This window comes from Phragmites australis, chromosome 13 (assembly GCF_958298935.1).
Source record: "Phragmites australis chromosome 13, lpPhrAust1.1, whole genome shotgun sequence".
In the NCBI taxonomy this organism is placed as follows: domain Eukaryota; kingdom Viridiplantae; phylum Streptophyta; class Magnoliopsida; order Poales; family Poaceae; genus Phragmites; species Phragmites australis.
The window spans coordinates 24,563,251-24,583,560 of NC_084933.1; the positions used below are offsets into that span (position 1 = coordinate 24,563,251).

General features: G+C 44.6%; 2 protein-coding genes across 2 annotated transcripts; both read left to right on the plus strand.

The window, feature by feature from the left end:
- Positions 1–201: 201 nt before the first annotated feature.
- Positions 202–993, plus strand: LOC133888777 (14 kDa proline-rich protein DC2.15-like). Its single transcript, XM_062329138.1, has one exon. It carries the CDS (start codon positions 298–300, stop codon positions 691–693), a length of 396 nt encoding a protein of 131 aa, XP_062185122.1. The 5' UTR covers positions 202–297; the 3' UTR covers positions 694–993.
- Positions 994–16,689: 15,696 nt separating this feature from the next.
- LOC133888199 (scarecrow-like protein 27) lies at positions 16,690–19,733 on the plus strand. Its single transcript, XM_062328350.1, has one exon. The coding sequence runs from the start codon at positions 17,145–17,147 to the stop codon at positions 19,257–19,259; it is 2,115 nt and encodes a 704-aa protein (XP_062184334.1). The 5' UTR covers positions 16,690–17,144; the 3' UTR covers positions 19,260–19,733.
- The last annotated feature ends 577 nt before the right edge of the window (positions 19,734–20,310 follow it).

The following is a 20,310-nucleotide window of genomic DNA, read 5'->3' on the forward strand; positions in this document are numbered from 1 at the left end:
CATCCACCACTGCAGCAATCTTGGTCACTAGTGCTGTTCTGAGTTGTAACTTATTTCCGGCCGGTGTACCACTCAAATTTTCGTGAGACACATCCAGATCGCCCTCACATGCATACATGCTCACGAGAATGTTAGCGCAACAATAATTAGTCAGCATTGCACCAATCTTTCTCCTATAAATGCATCACTCCCGCAACACCACAAACCATCACAAGCACGTAGCAATCGAGTTATTAAGGGCTAGCTTAATCACTCTCTGCTTTGTGCGTGTGGTCAAATAACTTTTGTTGTGCAGCAATGGCAGGCAAGGCCTCGATCGCGCTGTTCATCGCCGTCAACCTGGTCGTGTTCGCCATGGCCAGTGCCTGCGGAGGATACTGCCCAACGCCGACGCCGTCCACCCCGTCGACTCCAACCCCGACGCCGGCGGCGTTCGGCAGGTGCCCCCGCGACGCGCTGAAACTGGGGGTGTGCGCCAACGTGCTGGGCCTGATCAAGGCCAAGGTGGGCGTGCCCCCCGCGGAGCCATGCTGCCCGCTGCTGAAGGGGCTCGTCGACCTGGAGGCCGCCGTGTGCCTCTGCACCGCCATCAAGGGCAACATCCTCGGCATCAAACTCAACCTGCCCATCGACCTCAGCCTCATCCTCAACTACTGCGGCAGGACCGTCCCAACCGGATTCAAGTGCCTCTAAGCTAGCGGATGCATCTGTATACGAGCCACGAGTCCGGCACGCCTGGAGACCATTTTTTTGCTTACAATTTGTTTTATTCCAGGTTTATCTGCTCGGTTGCTACGTACTACCTAGATACGTAGAAAGTTTGCATGCATGGATGGATCGATATGCATGCATGGATGCATGCATTAGCGAAGTACGTACGAATGTTGCCTGTTTGATTTGCTTCCGTTTCTCACTGTTTCCTGGCGTGTCCCTGTACTATTTGGATTTTATTCGAAAATCGGACTCTATGAATAAATTTCATTTTCATCACTATTTTTCTTTGTGTGATGTGTAGGAAAAATCAATTTTTGTCTTTACTCATCAGTTTCCCCTTAGTTTCACAATATTTGTTCGTAACTCACATGCATACAATCCAAGAAAAAGTTAATGAAAAAGGTTATTTCCAATTCACAGTGGCACTTCACTTCCCTAAGTCACGGGCATCCAACTTTGAATTGAGTAGAGAGACTTTTAACTGAACTCCAAGAACTATGAACCCATGAACGGCTCACAGCCAAGGCGTACGGGCGCGATCTTACCGGTTCAGAGTTCGACCTCGGACGTGCACCCTTATTTAAGGTCTCTAATGTATGTCTCGGAAAGGAATCCAGCTGTAAAAAAATATAACAAAATAACTTTTTGAACTCAGCAACTTTGAACAATATGCTAAGTCATAAAAGACAGAATTCTTTTTAAACATAGGAGCTCTAAGATTAGATTTCGAAACCGGTGTACTCCCGCGTCCCTTTCCAAGGATAACCCTAAGTCCCTTTACCATCTCATATCTCCCGGTGCGATGCTTAGGAGGTGATTGAGTCTCAACTTTCCCATCAAAATCTCTCTTGTTGATGCGGTGCGGGTGATCCTTGCGAAGAAATTTACGATGACGTAGGTACACCATTTTTTGGCAGTTCTTCATCCACAAGCTCTGTGTTTCATCCAAGTAATGCACGCATGCACAATAGCCTTTGATAGTCTGGCCCGATAGGTTGCCAAGGACTGGTCAATCTTAGATTGTTACGAACAACATTGCGCGTAGGGTGAAGTTCTCTCGTTTGTATGCATCCCATACTTGCACACCATCATTTCACAGTATTACAAGATCTTCCATTAATGGTTTCAGTTAGACATCGATATCGTTGCCAGGTTGCCTCAGCCCTGGTATCAACACCGGCATCATAATGTACTTCCGCTTCATACACAACTAAGGATGAAGGTTGTATATACATAGAGTCACATGCCAAGTACTATGACTACATCCCATCCGTACTCAACCCAAATATTATATCCTCACATCTTCTGCAGAGGGCTTCTTATATTTTCTATCGATGTTTCTCCACTGCGTAGAATCAGCGAGGTGTCTCAGTATTCCATCATCCTTGCGCTCATCGGGGTGCCATCACATCAGTTCGACATACCTTTTGTTCGCGAATAAACGCACCAAACAGGGGACTATAGGAAAATACCATATCACCTTCACGGGACGCCTTTTATTCTTTCCTTCACCATCGATATCATCACCGTCACACTTGTACCGTGCTGCATCACATATGAGACACGCTTGCAAGTCTGCATGCTCTCTGCAATACAACATGCAATCATTTGGACATGCATGTATTTTCTATACTTCCAACACCAATGGGCACACAACCGGCTCGGCCTAGTAAGTGTTTTCTCGCAGCATATTTTCTTTTGGAAGCAATTTCTTCAATAACAGTAACAACTCTGTTAAGCTTGTATCAGACCACCCGTTATTTGCCTTCAATTGCAGCAGTGAAAGCACGGTATATAACTTTGTGTGCTCCTTCCTACAGCCCGGGAACAATGATGTTTTAAAATTCTCTATCATACACTGGAACTTTTGAAATTCTCTTTCATTGGTGAAGTTTCACTCCGCATCGTGCAACATCTTCTCCAGATCATCATCGGTCAACGTATCTCCGACAGGTGGCATATCGATGTATTCGTCGATCGGCATATCGGTGCACATGTCTTCATCTTCTCTTCCAATGTATTACCCTTCATGTACGATCTCAGCTTCACTGTGCTCGTTCCAACGGGTATAGTCAGGCATAAAGCCCCTTGGCATCAAGTGGGAATGTATCTGCTGGGTGGTGGAGAACCGCTTCTTGTTCACATAATCGACGCATAGACAGCACATGTATTGAGACTGTGTATTTGACTTATACGTCGTGGCTGCTACCAGGAAATCCTCCACGCCGTTCTTGCACTCTGCACTCACACGGATCGCATCATACATCCATCTTCTGTCCATCTACAATTATATCATTATTGTAAATCCAATTCAAAATATCTAGAAGATTTTACGATCACCAACAAATAAATTACCTCGCCATCTCCAACCGGCAATTGACCCGGGTTGGAGGAGCCGCGTTTTGTATGCTTTCGCGTCCACTTCTAATGAGTATTTGTTGGTGTCATCCCTAAAAATTTTCTTTATTATTCAACCCTTATCTAGGACTCATTAAGAAAAAATAAAAAATAAATACACTCGTACCTAAAGTTTCTATATTGGAGGTTGCTATTAAATAAAATATAAAAAATACAAATGGATCTTGCTACATACCTAAATATCATGACTATTTTTTATAATTCATTAAAAATCAAAACAAATATGCTCATACCTAAAGTTTCTATATTATAAACTTATAAATTTATTCGTATGGTTCATTAGGATCAACTTTGAAGATTTACCTAGGTCTCTATAGGGATAAGATCAACTTTGATTTTTTAGGAAATAGTTTGAGTTAAAATGCTAAATATAGGATTAACTTTGGAAATTTCAGTTTATTTGAGCTCAAAAGGCTCCTGCTAAAAACTTACTTGTTGTTGGGAGAAAATCCATATTTGACTTATCCTAAATAATGAAGAAATGGCAAATGAGTAAATAGAGAGAAAAAAAGGAATTTTGTTTGGATAGCTAGAGAGAGCTCATCTAGACCATCTTCTTGACTCATGAGGAACCGACAGTAATGAGCCGGTATATAAGCTCAGTTCTATAGTAGTGATACTAACAAATACTAACAGCATAATCACCAACCAACTTACCACAGTATGGTAAATACTTAACCATTAATATTACAAATTGTAGGCCACTAGCAAATAATAGCCGTCGTAAAAAAAAACTTGTAGTGATTGTTGCATGTCTATGCATCTCTATGAAATAAATTAAAGACTTTGAATTGCTCACAAATCAACCACAATTATCTTTGGTCCCTTCGTATAGTAGTAAAACGTAATGGAGGAACTTAAAAGCAACTTGGAGGTCCTACGTCTCATGATACCTCTCTTCTCCTCCCTGATCACCTCAACATTCTTAAATCCATTTATTTAGCATTTGTGCATGTTACGAGGTAGATAGCAGCCAAACCATATGCCAAGATGCTAATTTAAACTATGACCAACCATCAAGCGAGAACAAACATCAACATGCATCCACCAATGCAGCAATCTTGGTCACTAGTGTTGTTCTGAGCTGTAACTTATTCCCGGTGTGACACTAAAATTTTCGTGAAACAAATCCAGATCATCCTCACATGCCTGCATTTCACGAGAATGTTACTGCAAAATAATAGGGCGGATGCTAATGATCAGGTGTGTCGATGGATGAACACCATAAGCGGGGATCCTGAGGGACCCCCTTTGAGATTCAGCCGAGGGCTGATTCTGGATCTACCTCGTACGTGGATTTAATGCGAATGTATGAGATCTAGACGGGACGGATGATCGTCGGCTAGTAGGAGTAAATGCTCCAGGGATTTTAGACAGGTTCGGACCGCACGGAGCGTAAACTCCTGTGTGCATGATGTGCTATTAATGCTCTTGAAATGCCTTTCTCTGAATCTCTGTGTTACAAGATTTTTTACCCTAAGTCTTGAGCTTCGGTCTTAATTCTAACTTCTATCTGTCCCAAGTTAGCCTCTCGCTGAAGCTTGTCTTCCTCCAAAGTGCTCCCTCCCTCTTTTATCCTACCGGGGGGAGGCTCAGCTTGCCCAAAAACGGGGGCACGAGTCCATGTAAGTCATAAATGGAAAGCAACCATTATGGGTCGACAGTTTGATATTACAGGGGTTGAAAATGCGCCCTCCGGCCGGTCCCGTCGCCCATTACGCCCCAACTTTAGTAGGTGCAAGGGGCCCACTGGCCAGCCGTTGAACATCCCCGCATGCACGTCCGGTTAGAGCAGACCTGACATGGTCTGACGCGGCAGGATGGCAGGCGATACGCCCCGAGCCCAGCGACGATATCTCCAAGCCGTTTCCTTTATGGGCCCCACAGGGTGACGTGCGATGGGACCCGTCGTATTAAATGTCCCCACGCCTTCCTGCCAGGCGGTGGCAGGGACTGACGTACTCAGTACGACAGGCGTGGGGGGGGGGAGTGGTTGGACGTGACTGGCCACGCTCCCTCTTAAATGCAGCATCGGGCTTCCCACCGATTGACACCTCACCGTGAAGCCCTTGTGGGGTCCACCGGCAAGGGGCTTTTTAGGTCCTCAGGGAACTCTGGACGCTCGGGGACCAACTGTTCATAGCCCCGAGCACCCTCTCCCGGACTTGTCTCTTCTCGGGTCTTCGGGGAACTCGGGGGCCAACTGTTCATAGCCCCGAGCACCGCTCCCGGAACTGGCTCTTCTCGGGTCCTCGGGGAACTCCGGGTACTCGGAGGCTAACTGTTCATGGTCGTGAGCACCCTTCCCGGAACTGGATCTTCTCGGCTCTCGGGGACATGGTCCCCGAGGGATGGCACCACGTGGCATTGCGCTGTCCTGGCCTCAGGACTCGGGAACCCCTGGTTTCCAAATCACCGCCAAGGTGTTGTTTTTTTTAAGTTTTTTCAATTAAACAACATGATCAAAACTTATTTCTCTCACGGTGCTTGTGACATGAACTCACTTCGAGACTTTGTGTGCCCTTGCATTTTATTTACACATCTTTGGCATTGTCTTGTATCTTTAATATTTGCTTTGCCAAAGGGGCAGAAAATATACCCAAAGATATTATGCACAAACATCCAACAAAGGGGAAGAAAATTGCATTTATCTAGAAATGATAAAAAATAAAAAATGTGCAATCATCAAAGAGGAGCATTTGTTTTTGAGTTTTTCTTGCTCTTTTGAGGTTTTGACTTGTCTTTTCCTCTCTTCGGCCTTTTACAATCATTCTTATGCCAAGTGACATATTTTTGCTCTTTTTCAAGTTTTGGTCACTTGGATGTGCTTCATCTTTTCAAACCCAAATCTTTGTGCTTCGAGGTGTTGTCAATGCACTCATCAAGGGGAAGATTGAGAAACCAAGTCGAAATGTACCTTGGATTATATGTGATGAGTGATTGATAAGGTTGTCGATTTGGTTTATCGAGTTTCAGATTGCCTGGGTTGTGCAGAGAGTCTGCAAAATTCATCAGATGGTCCGCAGTTTTGAAGTGAACTGGGATGTGTTGAGAGTCCGTACATTTTCTCGGAGAGTCCGCACTTTTGTGGAGTCCACAAAATTCTTCGAACAGTCCATAGTTTTAAAGTGAACTAGGATGTGCGGAGAGTCCACACATTTTCTCAGAGAGTCCGCATTTTTGTGGAGTGTCCGCTCTTTTCTTCGGAGAGTTCGCAGTTGAGCAGAATTTGAATTTCAATTGGAATGTGTCTAAGTTGATTTGAGTTTTCAATTGAGCATTTTGATTATGTACTAACTACATATGGAGTTAGAGATATGTGTTTACTTGTCTCATGGTGTGCAAGTGATGGATACAACTTGACGATCGACAGCGGGTGATCAGGGTCAAGTGGGGTGCTTGGTGATGGATGATCAAGGAGGCCAGGCGGAGTAAAGGGTGATCCTAGCGGTACATGTGGAGGTCAAGCAAACCTTGGAAGATAGATGAAGATGACGTGTTGCTAAAGTTAAGCGAAAGAGATGCTGGTGTAAGTTACAAGGTGACCCAAGGGATCGGGAGCGGGAGAGATTGCCAGCGGTCAGGATCGCAAGATGGAGTACATACGTTAACATCAGAGCACTTGCTTAATGTGTAAGCAAGTGACGTGTTATGTTTTAAGAAGTGTGCAGAGGGTTTGGCGATTTGGCCTCAAAACCGTAAAAAGACTAAAGGAGTATGTGGCACCATCGTGAAGCTTGTGTCGAGGTTAAGCTAAGTCGTGAAGCTAAATCGTGAAGGCGCTACGACCGTTTGATGAATTGAGAAGAAAATGGATCAAAATATCCTCGGTGGTAGGTATAAGTGTATTACATGAGAGACGTATTTTGGAAAAAAGTTAGAAAACTTATGGGTCAAGTTGTCTAGGCCTATAAATAGAGGGGTAAGGCTGGAGAGAGCCTTGAACCAGTCATTGGAGCCCCTTGTGCCAGCCACATGAGAGCATTGTACTAGGATTTTAGAGAAGAGGATGATGAGTGCTTAGCCTATGTAATAGGTGAGAGTTTTAAGAGAAAAATATTTGTAATCTGTCTAAAATAAGGTTGATCTCTTTGAGTAATAAACTTTATTTTGTTACATATGGTCTAATTCCCCTCCTTCTTGTTTCCCTCTATTAGTTCTCTTACCTTTTGTGCAAGGCTTTCCTTTTCAGTGTTGATTTTTGTTTTTCTTTTTTGGCTAAAATTTTAGTGTACGATTTCAACTATGAGACCTATCTTTTGTTGAATCTTCAAGTTTGGTTTTTGATCTTTCTCGGAATCTCTGAACTCTCAGAAACTCCGGACTCTCCGATCCCATCTCCGGAGTCTCCAGACTTTCTGGGTAGGTGTAGTTTTTCTGCTGTATATTTGTTTTGTGTTCTGTTATGATTCTCTTTTAGAGGTGTGTTGGGTGATCAAATAGGAAAAGGACATCAATGTCACAAGAAATTTATTGTGACGCCAATTTACCCCTCTCTAGTCGCCACTCTCGATTCTACAAACAAACTTTTCCTTTTTGGTATTTTTATACACTATTTGAGATTGGTGAATCATAGCCTACTGCCCATCACAAATAGCTGCCTTAAATTTAATAACAAAAAACAGTACCTCTTTCTTACAGTTCTATAAAGAAAAGATTTGTCAATAAAGACATACGTCTTCTAGCAAACAACGTAAGCCCCGTAGTACACAAAAACTGGTTTGTAATCTAAGAGATTTGTCGATAAGAAAGTATTCCTTACAACAAATAACTATTTCAGTTGTCGTTGCACTGATACTTTGGTGTCCAATGATCTAAACTAGTATGGTGGTCTATTACACACATACTTCTTCTAGCAAACAACGGATGCCCCGTAGTATAGAGAAACTGGTTTCTAATCTAAAAGATTTGTCGGTAAGAATGTATTCCTTACAACAGATAACTATTTCTCCATAGTACATAACAGACCACCATACCTATTTAGATCATTGGACACCAAAATATCAGTGTAATGACAACTGAATTGCCATAATGGAGGACAAGAAGTAGCAAGGCTTATTTCTGAAAATAACCAGCTAAATTAAGAAAATGTATACTATTATCCTAGATGTACTTCTGTGAAAAAAGAACGCGGTACTTATTGGCCTCATGAGCCATATCTTCCATTTCTCTATTTCGGTCAAGGACGCGGGGTGATTTGGAGATGAGAATCGTGTGATTAGAAAAGCAGAGCGGACACACGGTGTCGGTGTTGGCTCGAGGGTGATTAAGGGAGGTGGTAAACAATTAGCGGTAGACAGCTCGGACACAGGGTGATTTGGAGATGAGAATCGATTGATGTGCCGAATCAAGAACCCTAGGACGCAAATCAAGAACCGGACACGAGGGAACCCTAGCAGGTGAGAGCAGAGAGGAAGTAAGAGGAGGGTGACACGGTTTCCGGCGAGAAGGTGGCCACCGGAGGGGATGGATGCCAGAGGGGAGACCGTTGCGTCGCCGTTGCAGCGCCGCCTCTGAGTCGCATCGCCACATCACTTGCATCTGAGGACTTTTTTCCTCACCTCCAGAGTTGATGTTTTTTCCCGGGCTAGAGGGAGAGGGAAACAACGGGATGGACCAGTTTACAATCCCGAACGGGCTTAAATGAAGACATAAAAAACATTGGGTCAGGAATGTTTTCGCGTCAGGCTGATCCACGGGGTCCATGAGTTTTTTATTTTTATATTTTTTAACATAAAAATTTATTTAAATATATCTCGGATGAAAAATTTACGGAAATAGACGCCTACTGCCCTCATGGGGCGGGTAGGCCTTACTCGCGGTGAACAATACTCTAAAGTTCAATTTCTTCTCCTATCTTCTGTGTTCAAAACAGTGATGTTCTGTTGCTCCAAAAATTCTAAAACCTTTTGTACATGTTCCATAATTCATGTCCAACCCATTTTAATTGAATTCACCCAAAAATCCGGTGTATAATTTAAACTAAAATTCTCTAAATAAGGCTACTTTTATAACTTCTAGCAAGTGTTAGGGCCTCAAATAAATTTCTAAAAATATGATAAAATTCACTAATATTCTTCTTATGTGATGTGATAATTTCTAAAATTATTTTTAGCACTAGGTTTATATATGTTTTAATTCAAATCAAGTTAAAAGAAGAATATCACATGAAATTATAAAAATACATATAAATGGTGCATTACAAAGGAATCCACTTTTTTACCATATAATATAGGGCTGAAAATAATTTTAGAAATTATCGCATCACATAAGAAGAATATTAGTGAATTTTACTAGTTTTTAAAATTTATTTGAGGCCCTAACAATTGCTAGAAGCTATAAAAGTAGACATTTTTGAGGATTTTAGTTTAAATTCTACATAGGATTTTTTGGTTGAATTCAATTAAAACGGGTTGCAAATGGATTATGCAACATGTAAAAAAGCTTTAGAATTTTTAGAGCAATAGAACATCATTGTTTTAAATAGAGAAGGTAGGAGTGGAAATTGAACCAATACTGTTCATGCACTGGGGCCCTCGGAGGCCCAGGCCTGTAAGGCCTACCTACCTTATAAAAGAGCGGTAAGAGTCTATGGTTGTAGATGAACTGTTTATTATCTTCTTAGGACGGTAAGAACATAACCGTCTCGTGAGAGGACGGTAGGCGTCTATTTTTTAAGTTTTCTTATTCAAAATATATTTAAATAAATTTTTATGTTAGAAAATATAAAAAAAAACTCCGGGGTAGTGCCGCGATCCCATCTGTTCCCAGCCCAACCGAACAAGGCCCTTCGTGAGATTACTATACTGCAGTAATTTTTTACTTCTCGCGCTGCATGGTCTGTGCCTATGGGCTGTGGCTATCTGTGCGTCCCAATTATTACAGGGAGTGCGCTAGCGATCCACTGTTTTCCGTTACTGGATCACCACGCAGGCGCAGCCATCCGAGCACCCGGTGGCCACTGTTTCGGGCTACGCCAGTGGAAAACCCAACGATTTGCGCGGGGATTTGCGCCGGGTGCCATGGGAAGGGGAGGTTCTGCTTGGCAACGTGCGTGGTGGGCGTCGGGCGTGGAGATGTCGGGAAAAGGTGCCGCACGAGAGCCCGTGTCGCGCGCTGGCGGCCATCCAACCGCGTTCCACCGCTCCCCGGCTCCGTTTGCCCCCACGGCATGCCTACCTTCCTACGTGTACATATTTGTACGCACGCGTACACATACGCCTGGCCTGGCGACTCTGCCACACCTTGACACGGTTGATTGAACCATTACGTGCGGATACCCTTTTCTTGTGAAAGAGAACGTACCTCGACGTGCTCTTCGTCAAAATGCCCCATTGAATTTAGACCCAACAAAGAGACCACATCGTACGCGCGATTCCAGTACCGGGCTAAAAATCAGTCAGCCCGGCCCGGTTAAATCAGGAGAAGTTGTAAACAGCCCATTTTAAAACAACAACTGTAAGCAGCTACACATGCGAATTGAGCGTACCTGAGGTGGTTAGGGTTCAAATGTTGAAAGCTGTTCATTTGGGTTCAAGTCCTAAGTAGCTACACACTCGTCTCTGACTGTGAGGTGTTATCACGCCATCTTACGGTTGCCGAGTTAACTTAGCCCCATCTTTCCGTTATAACACGTGCCAACTGCCAAGTGCCAATGGGAGCGAAGACAAATCGAAGGAAAATCTAACCTCGGAACTAATGCCAAGTACCAATCCCCCATCATTGCTGACACAAATGATAAGGTCATAAGGAGATGTCCTGACCTAATGATCCAGCCAATTCTTGTCAACTTGGTTCCTGAAAATGATGCATACAATGAATCGAGTGGCGACTCCACGTCTGGCCGGTGAAGGGAAGAATTTCCTCTGACGTTACATCAGAGGGCAGTGGTCACTGCACATAGACCTAGGTGTGTAGGGATTCATAGGTCAGTGACTAATGCACAACATCAGAGGATCTCGTCGCCCGATGAAGATGGTTGGTCGAGCTTCTCATACAACAGACTCGCAGTACAAATTTTGTACGGTAGATAGTGAGTGGGTCTACATGCATAGATGGTGTTGTATATTATTCCAATTTTTATACGAATTCAAAAAAAGTTGACAGCAAACAACAGTAGAGCATGGCCTATACTGTCTACCTGCATATGTAGTATAAAGTCAAAATAGTTACGATATGAGCATCGAGAAAATGAATCTAGCCATGCATGTTTGCAAGTTATGCACAGATCTTCAGGTTGGGACAGAGTAAATCCCAGCAGGCCCTGAAGAAAAGGGCACTTGAAGGAAAGTTATGGACCATTTGTTTCGGACTGCTTTTGTTTTTTCTTCTGTTAGAAGCTAAAAGTCCAAATAAATAGATTTGTTGAAAAATAATTTTTGGAGAAGTCAGAAGTTTGTTTCTGAGAAAGTGAACTAGAATCTGAGAAACTAGCTGAGAGTAATTTTTTTTGAAGTAGTGTGTTGAGAAGCTAAAAAATTATTATAAAATTCAACAGCTAAAATTTAAAAACAGTTTTTCAGAAAAACCAACATAGCTTTTCAAAGAAGCTGGAATCAGAAACCAATAGACCCTTAGACCGACATAGGCCTAACAGCGTTCCCTTGGCTGGCTACAGTTTGCAGGCACCGCTCAAAAGGACTCTATAAAAACGAAAGTTAGACTGACAAGGGCCTAACTAACGGATAATAGACGCGACGCATCTAAATTAGTGATACTAGTCTAAGTCAAGGTTTAATTAATGCGGTGGCTGTCTTTTTTTAATATAATTTAACTATGTCGTAATGATATTATCTTTATAAGAAAACAATAATTATTTTTATGTCATCACTTTTTAGTATTTATTAACTGAGATTCTGGAGATTGATAAGTAGGAAAATGAGATAGAAAATATAAGCATGATGTGCCAAGCATTAGATATGGTAGTCATGTAATTTTTCGTTAAGAATGGGTGACGGTTTAAGTACTAGACTCTGTAATTGATGATTTATATCCCTATGATCTTTTAGGCTTGCATTTCCTTCAATATTCAGCTATGAGTTGAGATGATGTAATAATAAATTATGGTTGTATGCACCACATGATAAAAAAGGCTAGGACTTATTTTCTATTGTCTAAAAAAAGTTTAACTAACCTGATGTAATCTAATGAAGAACAAACAGCTGTAGCAAGGTGCATGCCTCTCTATGGAATGGAGAATTTCCAAAGGATTTATGTAGGATTCTAGTTACTAAGGAATTTTTCCTATATGGCCCTTTGGATCATAGTAAATGAAAGAAAAATTCCTACAGATTGCTTTCCTGTCGTCCAATTCTAAAGGAATATATGCGAGAGGTTAGACATCATGGAAATTTTCCTTTGTCACTACCTCTCTATTCAATTTCGTGTTGCATCTAAACATTGCACTGAAAACTTTCCTACATTATGAATTTACGTAGGATTGCAAGTGGTAGGTACCTCTAATCCTACGATTTTTTCTATTCTTCCGTTTTTAGAATTGTGCGTTAAAAAAACCGCAAGAATGAGTTACATGCTTAGACAGCTGGGGACAAACTAGCACAAATTGTTAGCACTTCCTTTGACCAACCTTTTCCTTTACTGAGACCGAGCGTCAGCTCTGATGGCAGAGCTAGAGTGCGCTCAGTCCGCTCGCGTTCGAGGAGATCAACGTGGATGCTCACGTGGTTTTTTTCTCAGTAGTTGTTAGAAACTAAGTTAAAATAGGTTTTGGATTATTTATGATTAATGGTTGACAAGATTGTTTAAGTTGATTTGATGATTTTACCTCAGATCCAGAGTTTTAACTTCAGAGACAGTTTTTTTATCTTCCATCTAATGATCTAGCACTAAGAATAATGGTATCACTGGATGATCCAGTACTGAACACTGAAAATCCAAAAAATGAAGTAAAAATTTGCGACTTCAATTAGAAAGCTCACCGGATGGTTCGGTGCTTTAAAGATGTGAACATCGGACTATTTCTGGTAGAGAAGAAGGAAAATGGAGCTTTGAACACCGGATGATCCGTTGTTTGCGTTGTGAACACCGGAGGCTTTCACCGGACCTTATTTTCAAAGAAGTAAAAACTATTGACTTTTGGTAAAATGCTCACCGGATAGTCTGATGTTAAGGAAATAAGAACACCATAACATTTCCTAGTGAAAGTAAAAACTGTTGATTTTTGGTAAAATGAGCTTGAACTTGTTAAAAAGTGTTCTTGATTTTTCTGGATAAGCTTTGAATTGTGCATTTAGATTTTGACTAATCTATAGATAGTTTGGAGAAACATGTTTGCTTGTCTCATAGTGTATAGATGGTGGTTGCAATTTGACGGTCGACGGCGGGTGATTGGGGCTAAATGGGGTGCTTGATACCAGACGATCAAGGAGGTCGAACAAAATCGAATGTGATCCTAGTGGTACACGTGGAGGTCAAGCAAGACATGGGATGAAGGTTGATAAAAACGACGTGTTGACAAAGTCAAGCGAAGGGGGTGCCAGTGCAAGTAGTAAGGTGGCCCGAGGGATCAGAAGCGGGAGAGACTTGTTAGTGGTCAAGATTGCAAGATGGAGGACACGCGTCGACATCAGAGCACTTGCTTGAGGCAAAGCAAGTGGTGACTAGTCACGCTTTGAGAAGCGTGTTAGGGTTTTGAGGTTTGCCTCAAAACCATGGAAGGAATGGAGGTCCACGTGGCGTCATAGCGAAGCTTGCGTCGAGATGAAGCTAAGTCATGAGAACGCTGCAGCTGTTCGATGAATAGAGAAGAAAATAAACCAAAATACGCTCGGTCGTAGGTAGGAGTGTACTATAAGATATGTGTATTTTGGGAAAAACTAGAAAATTTATGAGTCAAGTTTCTTAGGTCTATAAATAGAGAGGTAGGGTATGGGAAGACTTGAATTGGCTATTTAAGCCTCTTGTGCCACCTTATGAGAGCATTATGCTAAGATTTTAGAGGAGAGTATCATGAGTGCTTAGCTTATATAATAAGTGAGAGTTTTGAGAAAAATCTTTGCAATCCATCTAAAATAGGACTAATCCTTTTGAGCAATGAAGTTTATATTTTTGCATATGCTTGAGTTACTCTCTTTCTAGTTTTCTTCTATTGGTTTCCTTACAAGTTTACAAATTCTCACTGTTTTGTTGTTGATTTTTGTTTTTCCTTTTGGGCTGAAATTTCAACATCTTAGAAGGTTGTTCTTTTTTATGCTAGATGCATATAATTCATATACATATGTATATGTGATGGGGTCTTAAATTTCCTTGTATCTAGATTATCATCTTGGATAGTTTACTTGTCCGGTGATATTGTCTTTATTTTGTCCTTCTTCAAAGTTATGAGTTTTTGGACACAATGACATATGAAATGGTCTTGAATGAAATATATGGTTCATATTTCATCCATGAAGTTATATTTCTTTGAAACTTTCCATCTTGCTTTGTCTCTCTGAGTATTTTTCTTTCGCTCAAAGTTTGAGATGCGTTGGATGATCAAAATAGGAGAAGGGTATTTATTTCATAAGAAAATGTTGATGCGCCTATTCACCCCCTGTAGTCGTCACTCTCGATCCTATAAGTTGTAGCGTTTGAGATTAGTTCAGGTTAGTCTAGTATACACATGCATGTGTGTTCAGTGCTACTTCGTGTTTCCACGCACTAGAATCCTCATGCCTCATAATTTTATCCTAACATATGTATAGACGCGCATATGTGTACGTGCATATGATACAAGTATAGGGTGTATATGTAGTGCACGTGCTAGTTGTACCCTTAAAAAATCTTTCTTTTGCTTTTAATGCAACACTGCTACATATTGCACCGATAGGTGGTCGCTTATTTAATTCTGGTAAGACTTGTCTGTTACTATTGTACTGCTACCTTCGTTCTTTTTTACTTAGACCATCTCTAACGTTTTCCCTTTAGACGCCAGAAGTTCTTCACGATGAGATTTTCGTCCCTTCAGCACTTCAACGGTTTTCCTTCTCGGTTTCTGTCACGAAAGGATTCCCAAGTTCATTCCCTTCAGGACGGGATTATCTCTCCTTTCCCTTCACGATTCCTCTCGAAGGAGCTGTTGGAGATGAGAAAAAATAAAAAGAATGAGAACGAGGAAGAGAATCCAAAAGAGAACGAAATGAAAGAAATATGGTGGAGATGGTCTTATTATACAAGACATCGATACGGTCTTCAATAAACACGTTTGATTATTACTTTTGATCAATACCTTTTGATAAAAATTACATGATGTTAAAGTATTTTTATGATAAACTCATTACTATAATTTTTATATATTAAATCCTAATAATTTTATAAATATTAGTAATTAAAGTTTTTAAATTTAACTATACATATTTTATAACGACATCTATTTTATAGCACTATACTTCGTTCCGGCTGGTATACATCCACTGCATGTGAGCAACGAGAACTAATTACGGTACTGTGCGTTCTGTCTGTAAAAGAGGACAGGGAGCTGTGTCCGGTCAAGTCATACGTGCATTGTGAATTGTCCTTGTGCCGCCGTGCCTACCTACCTTCTAGGCCACTACTAGGTAGCGTGTGAATGGAGCCACGCTGGTTTGTTTGATTTTTCTTTTTTATCATAGCGCTACAAAGTTTGCAACTATCAATATCGTGTGCGTGTGTCATATGTGGGCCTACGGCTTTCGTCAGATGGATGTCGAAGCAAATTAATCTTGTGGCATGCAAGGATGTCGTGCGGACGCTGGAAGGTAGCATCGATACATCGTAGTTTTTGTAACGTGTAAGCCTGAGCAAGCATCGTTTCAGCGGTCGCGTCACTGGAGTCTCACCATGTCGGCTGCCGAGACGTCCAAGTCCAAACCTGTGAAAGCTCAAGTGTCCGCCTCCCCGATCGAGGACGCTAGACGAGGGGGGTGGTACCCCTCGCTGCACAAGACACCGACGCGGCGCGCGCCCCGTTATCCGCTTCTCGCCACCACCCGCCAGCCGAACGTGTTTTGGATAGATCGCACGGCGGCACGAAGCAACGTAACGCCCTCTGCTTGTGATCCGTCTGCCGGTCTGCGCCGCGAGCGGGGGTGATGGTACGATGCCGATGGGCGGTCGGCGGCACGAGGCTGCTGGGGGCAAACGCGTGACGGGCTGAGCGTGACATCCCGCGGCGCGCGGGCAAGGCAAACGGTTGGCGTGTTTGGGCGGGCCGGTGGATGCGCGCGCGGCGTTGGTCTGGCCTGGCGGGCGGGGTGGGAGTGAATGGGAGCCGTGGACCGCGGCCCATCACCCATGGCTCATCATGCGTGCAACGATGCAACTGTGCAAGGCACGCGAAATTTCCAAACGGCGAGCAACTGGAGAGGGTTGAAAAGCCTCGAGGTTTTGTTTTGTTTTGTTTTGTTTGCCGAGTTAGTTTCAGATCCGTCAACACAAGTGATGAACACATTCGGATGGTCAGGGTGGAGTCCACTATGATCCGTCCATCCATCCATCTAAACGAACTGCGGTACTGATATGCACGGCGCAACCAAACAACCGTCAAAAGCTTCCAGGACCAATGACCACGTACGAGGTCCAAGATTTAAGTTCGCGGGAAAACCAAACCAGATAAGATAACCCGAGGCGGAGAGATAGAGGGGGGCAAGAAAAAACGCAAGGTGAAAAACAAAAACTAGGTAGGATGGGGAGAGAGAGAGGGCGCAGGGCGCACACTTTTTAACCTTTTTTATGTTGCACGCATCCAGGGACCGTGGCAGTGGTAGAGAGAGAGAGAGAGAAGGGGCAAGCGCACCGCACCACCCGACGAAACAAGGAAGCACGAGGCCGAGCGCAGAGCTGCTGAGGGAGAGGGGGCTCGAGAGGAGAGAGAAGAGACGGGAGAGCTAGCTAGCACAGCAAGCACAGACCGCTCCTGCTCGCTGTCCTCCCTGTTCCACGCCCACGCACACAAGCAAGCGCACCACCACCGAGAAAAAACCGCCTCTCGCTCCAGATCTCGCCGGCAGGGCGCGCTATTATGCGCGAGTAGGTAGATGAGGGCGGCGCCCTTCAGTGCCGAGGGGAACGGGCCGGGAAGCATCGAAGCGCTGCTTTGGCCGGAGGAGAAGAGCGGCGGCGGAGGACCGCTACTGGTGGAGCCGACGTCGGTGCTGGACTGCGGACGGAGCCCGAGCCCGCCGTACTCAACATCGACGCTGTCTTCGTCCCTGGGCGCCGCCGCCGCGGACTCTACCGGCGTGGCGGCGGTTTCGGAGAACAGCGTCGCCGCCGCCGAAGCCACTAGATGGGCGGCGCCCGGCGAGCACGGTGGCGGCGGCGGGGGCGGGGGCGGGAGGAAGGAGGAGTGGACCGGTGGTGAGCTGCCGCCGATACCGGGCGGGCTGGAGTTCGTCGGGGAGGAGGGCTGGGACGCCATGCTCAGCGACGCCGCGGGGGCCGCCGGACAGGAGCAGACATTCCTGAACTGGATCATGGCCGCGCCAGGCGACATGGAGCCGCTGGCGCCGCAGCTCCAGCACCACCAGCTCCTCGGCAATGCCGCCGGCTTTGGGTTCCCAGCCTCGGACCCGCTCGGATTCTCCCAGCATCACCCCGCCGGCGCGCTCGCCTCCGACTTGTCGTCCGCTGGCGCAAGGTCGCTCACCAGCAGCAGCAAAGCCGCTTCCACTTTCGGCCTCCTCCAGGCCGAGGCGGCGCTTCAGCCGCCGCCGGCGACAACCATGCCATTCCACGACGGTGCCGATATAAAGCCCCCTCTTCGCGGCGTGCCGTCGCCCAGTCTACTCCACAACCAGCACCAGCCGACGCCGGCGGCCTCCTTCTTCATGCCGCTCCCCTCCTTCCCCGACCATCCGCAGCAGACACATCTCCCACCGCCACTGAAGCGCCACCACTCCATGCCCGACAACCTCTTCCTCCAAAACCAGCTCCAGCCACCGCCGCCGCCGCAATGTTTCCCGTTCCCACCACTGCATACCACCGCGCCCTTTCAGCTCCAGCCTTCGCTGCAACAGCAGCGGAGCGCGATGAAAACAACCGGGGCGGCGCTGCAGCAGCAACACCTTCTGGACGAGCTTGCTGCGGCGGCAAAGGCGGCCGAGGTCGGCAACTCCATCGGCGCGCGAGAGATATTGGCGCGGCTCAATCAGCAGCTTCCCCCAATTGGGAAGCCTTTCCTCCGCTCCGCCTCCTACCTCAAGGAGGCCCTCCTCCTCGCGCTCACCGGCGGCCACCACGGCTCCACCCGCCTCACCTCCCCACTCGACGTCGCCCTCAAGCTCGCCGCATACAAGTCCTTCTCCGACCTCTCGCCCGTGCTACAGTTTGCCAATTTCACGGCCACCCAGGCGCTTCTCGACGAGATCGTCTGTACAACTGCTTCTTGTATCCGCATAATTGATTTCGACCTCGGCGTTGGCGGACAGTGGGCTTCATTCTTGCAGGAGCTTGCACACCGCCGTGGAGCTGGGGGTATCTCCCTGACAATGTTGAAGCTCACAGCCTTCGTCTCGAGTGCCTCCCACCACCCGCTTGAGCTGCATCTTACTCGGAACAATCTCTCGCAATTTGCTGCTGACCTTGGCATTCCATTTGAGTTCAGTGCCATCATTCTCGATGCATTTGATCCTGCGGAACTCATTGCTCCTACAGCTGATGAGGTTGTTGCAGTTAGCCTCCCGGCCGGTTGCTCTGCACGTATTCCACCTCTCCCGATGCTGCTTCAGTTGGTAAAACAGCTTGCTCCTAAGATTGTGGTGGCTATTGACCATGGCCGTGACCGTGGTGACCTCCCATTTTCTCAGCACTTCATGAATTGCTTCCAGTCTTGTATGTTCCTTCTCGACTCACTTGATGCCGCTGGCACTGATGCGGATGCGGCCAGTAAGATTGAGAGGTTTCTGATTCAACCGAGAATGGAGGATGCAGTTCTTGGGCGGCATAGAGCTGAAAAAGCAATGGCTTGGCGGACAATGTTCACATCGGCTGGGTTTGCTCCAGTGCCTCTCAGCAACCTTGCGGAGGCACAGGCTGACTGCCTCTTGAAGCGGTTGCAGGTCCGGGGCTTCCATGTGGATAAATGTGGAGTGGGTCTAGCACTCTACTGGCAGCACTGTGAGCTTGTGTCCGTCTCGGCGTGGCGGTGCTGATCATACCTGCCTCGTGCATCATTCCTACACCATTTGCAGGCATGCTTAACTCCAGTAATATGCATTTTGTCTTGCAATTAAAACATTGCAAAGAAACTATTGTGTTGGTTGTTGCACACCTCTGATTGCTTTACTACTGTTGTTTATTAACTAGGCCTAATGAATTTAGCAATCTCGGTGTGGTCTCTCTATAATGTAATGTGTTGGTCTAGGGTCTCACCACGCTGTTCTTGCTCTCTTCTCAGTTAGCCAGAGGATAATTTGGCATATTTGATGGCCTTATGGCATAGCATTAGTGTTTCTTGGCTGCTGTTTAGTTCGTCTGCCAGTTCTTCACCGTATCCCTTTTTCCCCCTGTGAATGTGCTTTAAACCAGATCGTTGCATAGTGGCAATGATGTTTGTCGTTTTACTTGGTAAATTGGAGCAAGACTGACATTTGAACTGAAATGATTGTATATATTAACTTCCTTGATCCAGTAGTCCACAAATTGTATAAATTTATGATATATTTTGATAAAGACAATTTTGCTTGCTACTTGCTAGTGCAAACCACATCCTGCAAGTGTTGTTGTCGTAACCAAAAAAAATTGTAGAATTTATGCTCTGAAATTTTAGTTGAAGCATATCGTGATCCGATTAGGTCGCAAGGTTAAGAAAGTAGATCAAATGATCTTATTGTCTTTTATTTGTTTTGTATTGGAAAAAATAACTCATTTATTTGTAAGAGTGATAGTATTTATTAAACAAAGATAAAAAGAGAATAAAAGAGAGAAAAGTGTATAGAAGTTTAAAAATAACTTATATTTAAAGAAAAAGTCTACTTTACATCCTTGAACTGTTACTAAAGTTCGATTTTCAGTCCTGAACTGCAAAACTGTTACTAAAGTTCGATTTTCAACCCTGAACTACACAACCGACATTGTACAACGCCAAAGTAACGAAAACAAACAAAATACCGTTACAGCCAATCCATCCCCCTTTTTGCTAATGCGAGAGTGGTTTTGCTGACGCGATTGCAGTTTTCCACATTTGGCAGACTATTTAGAAAA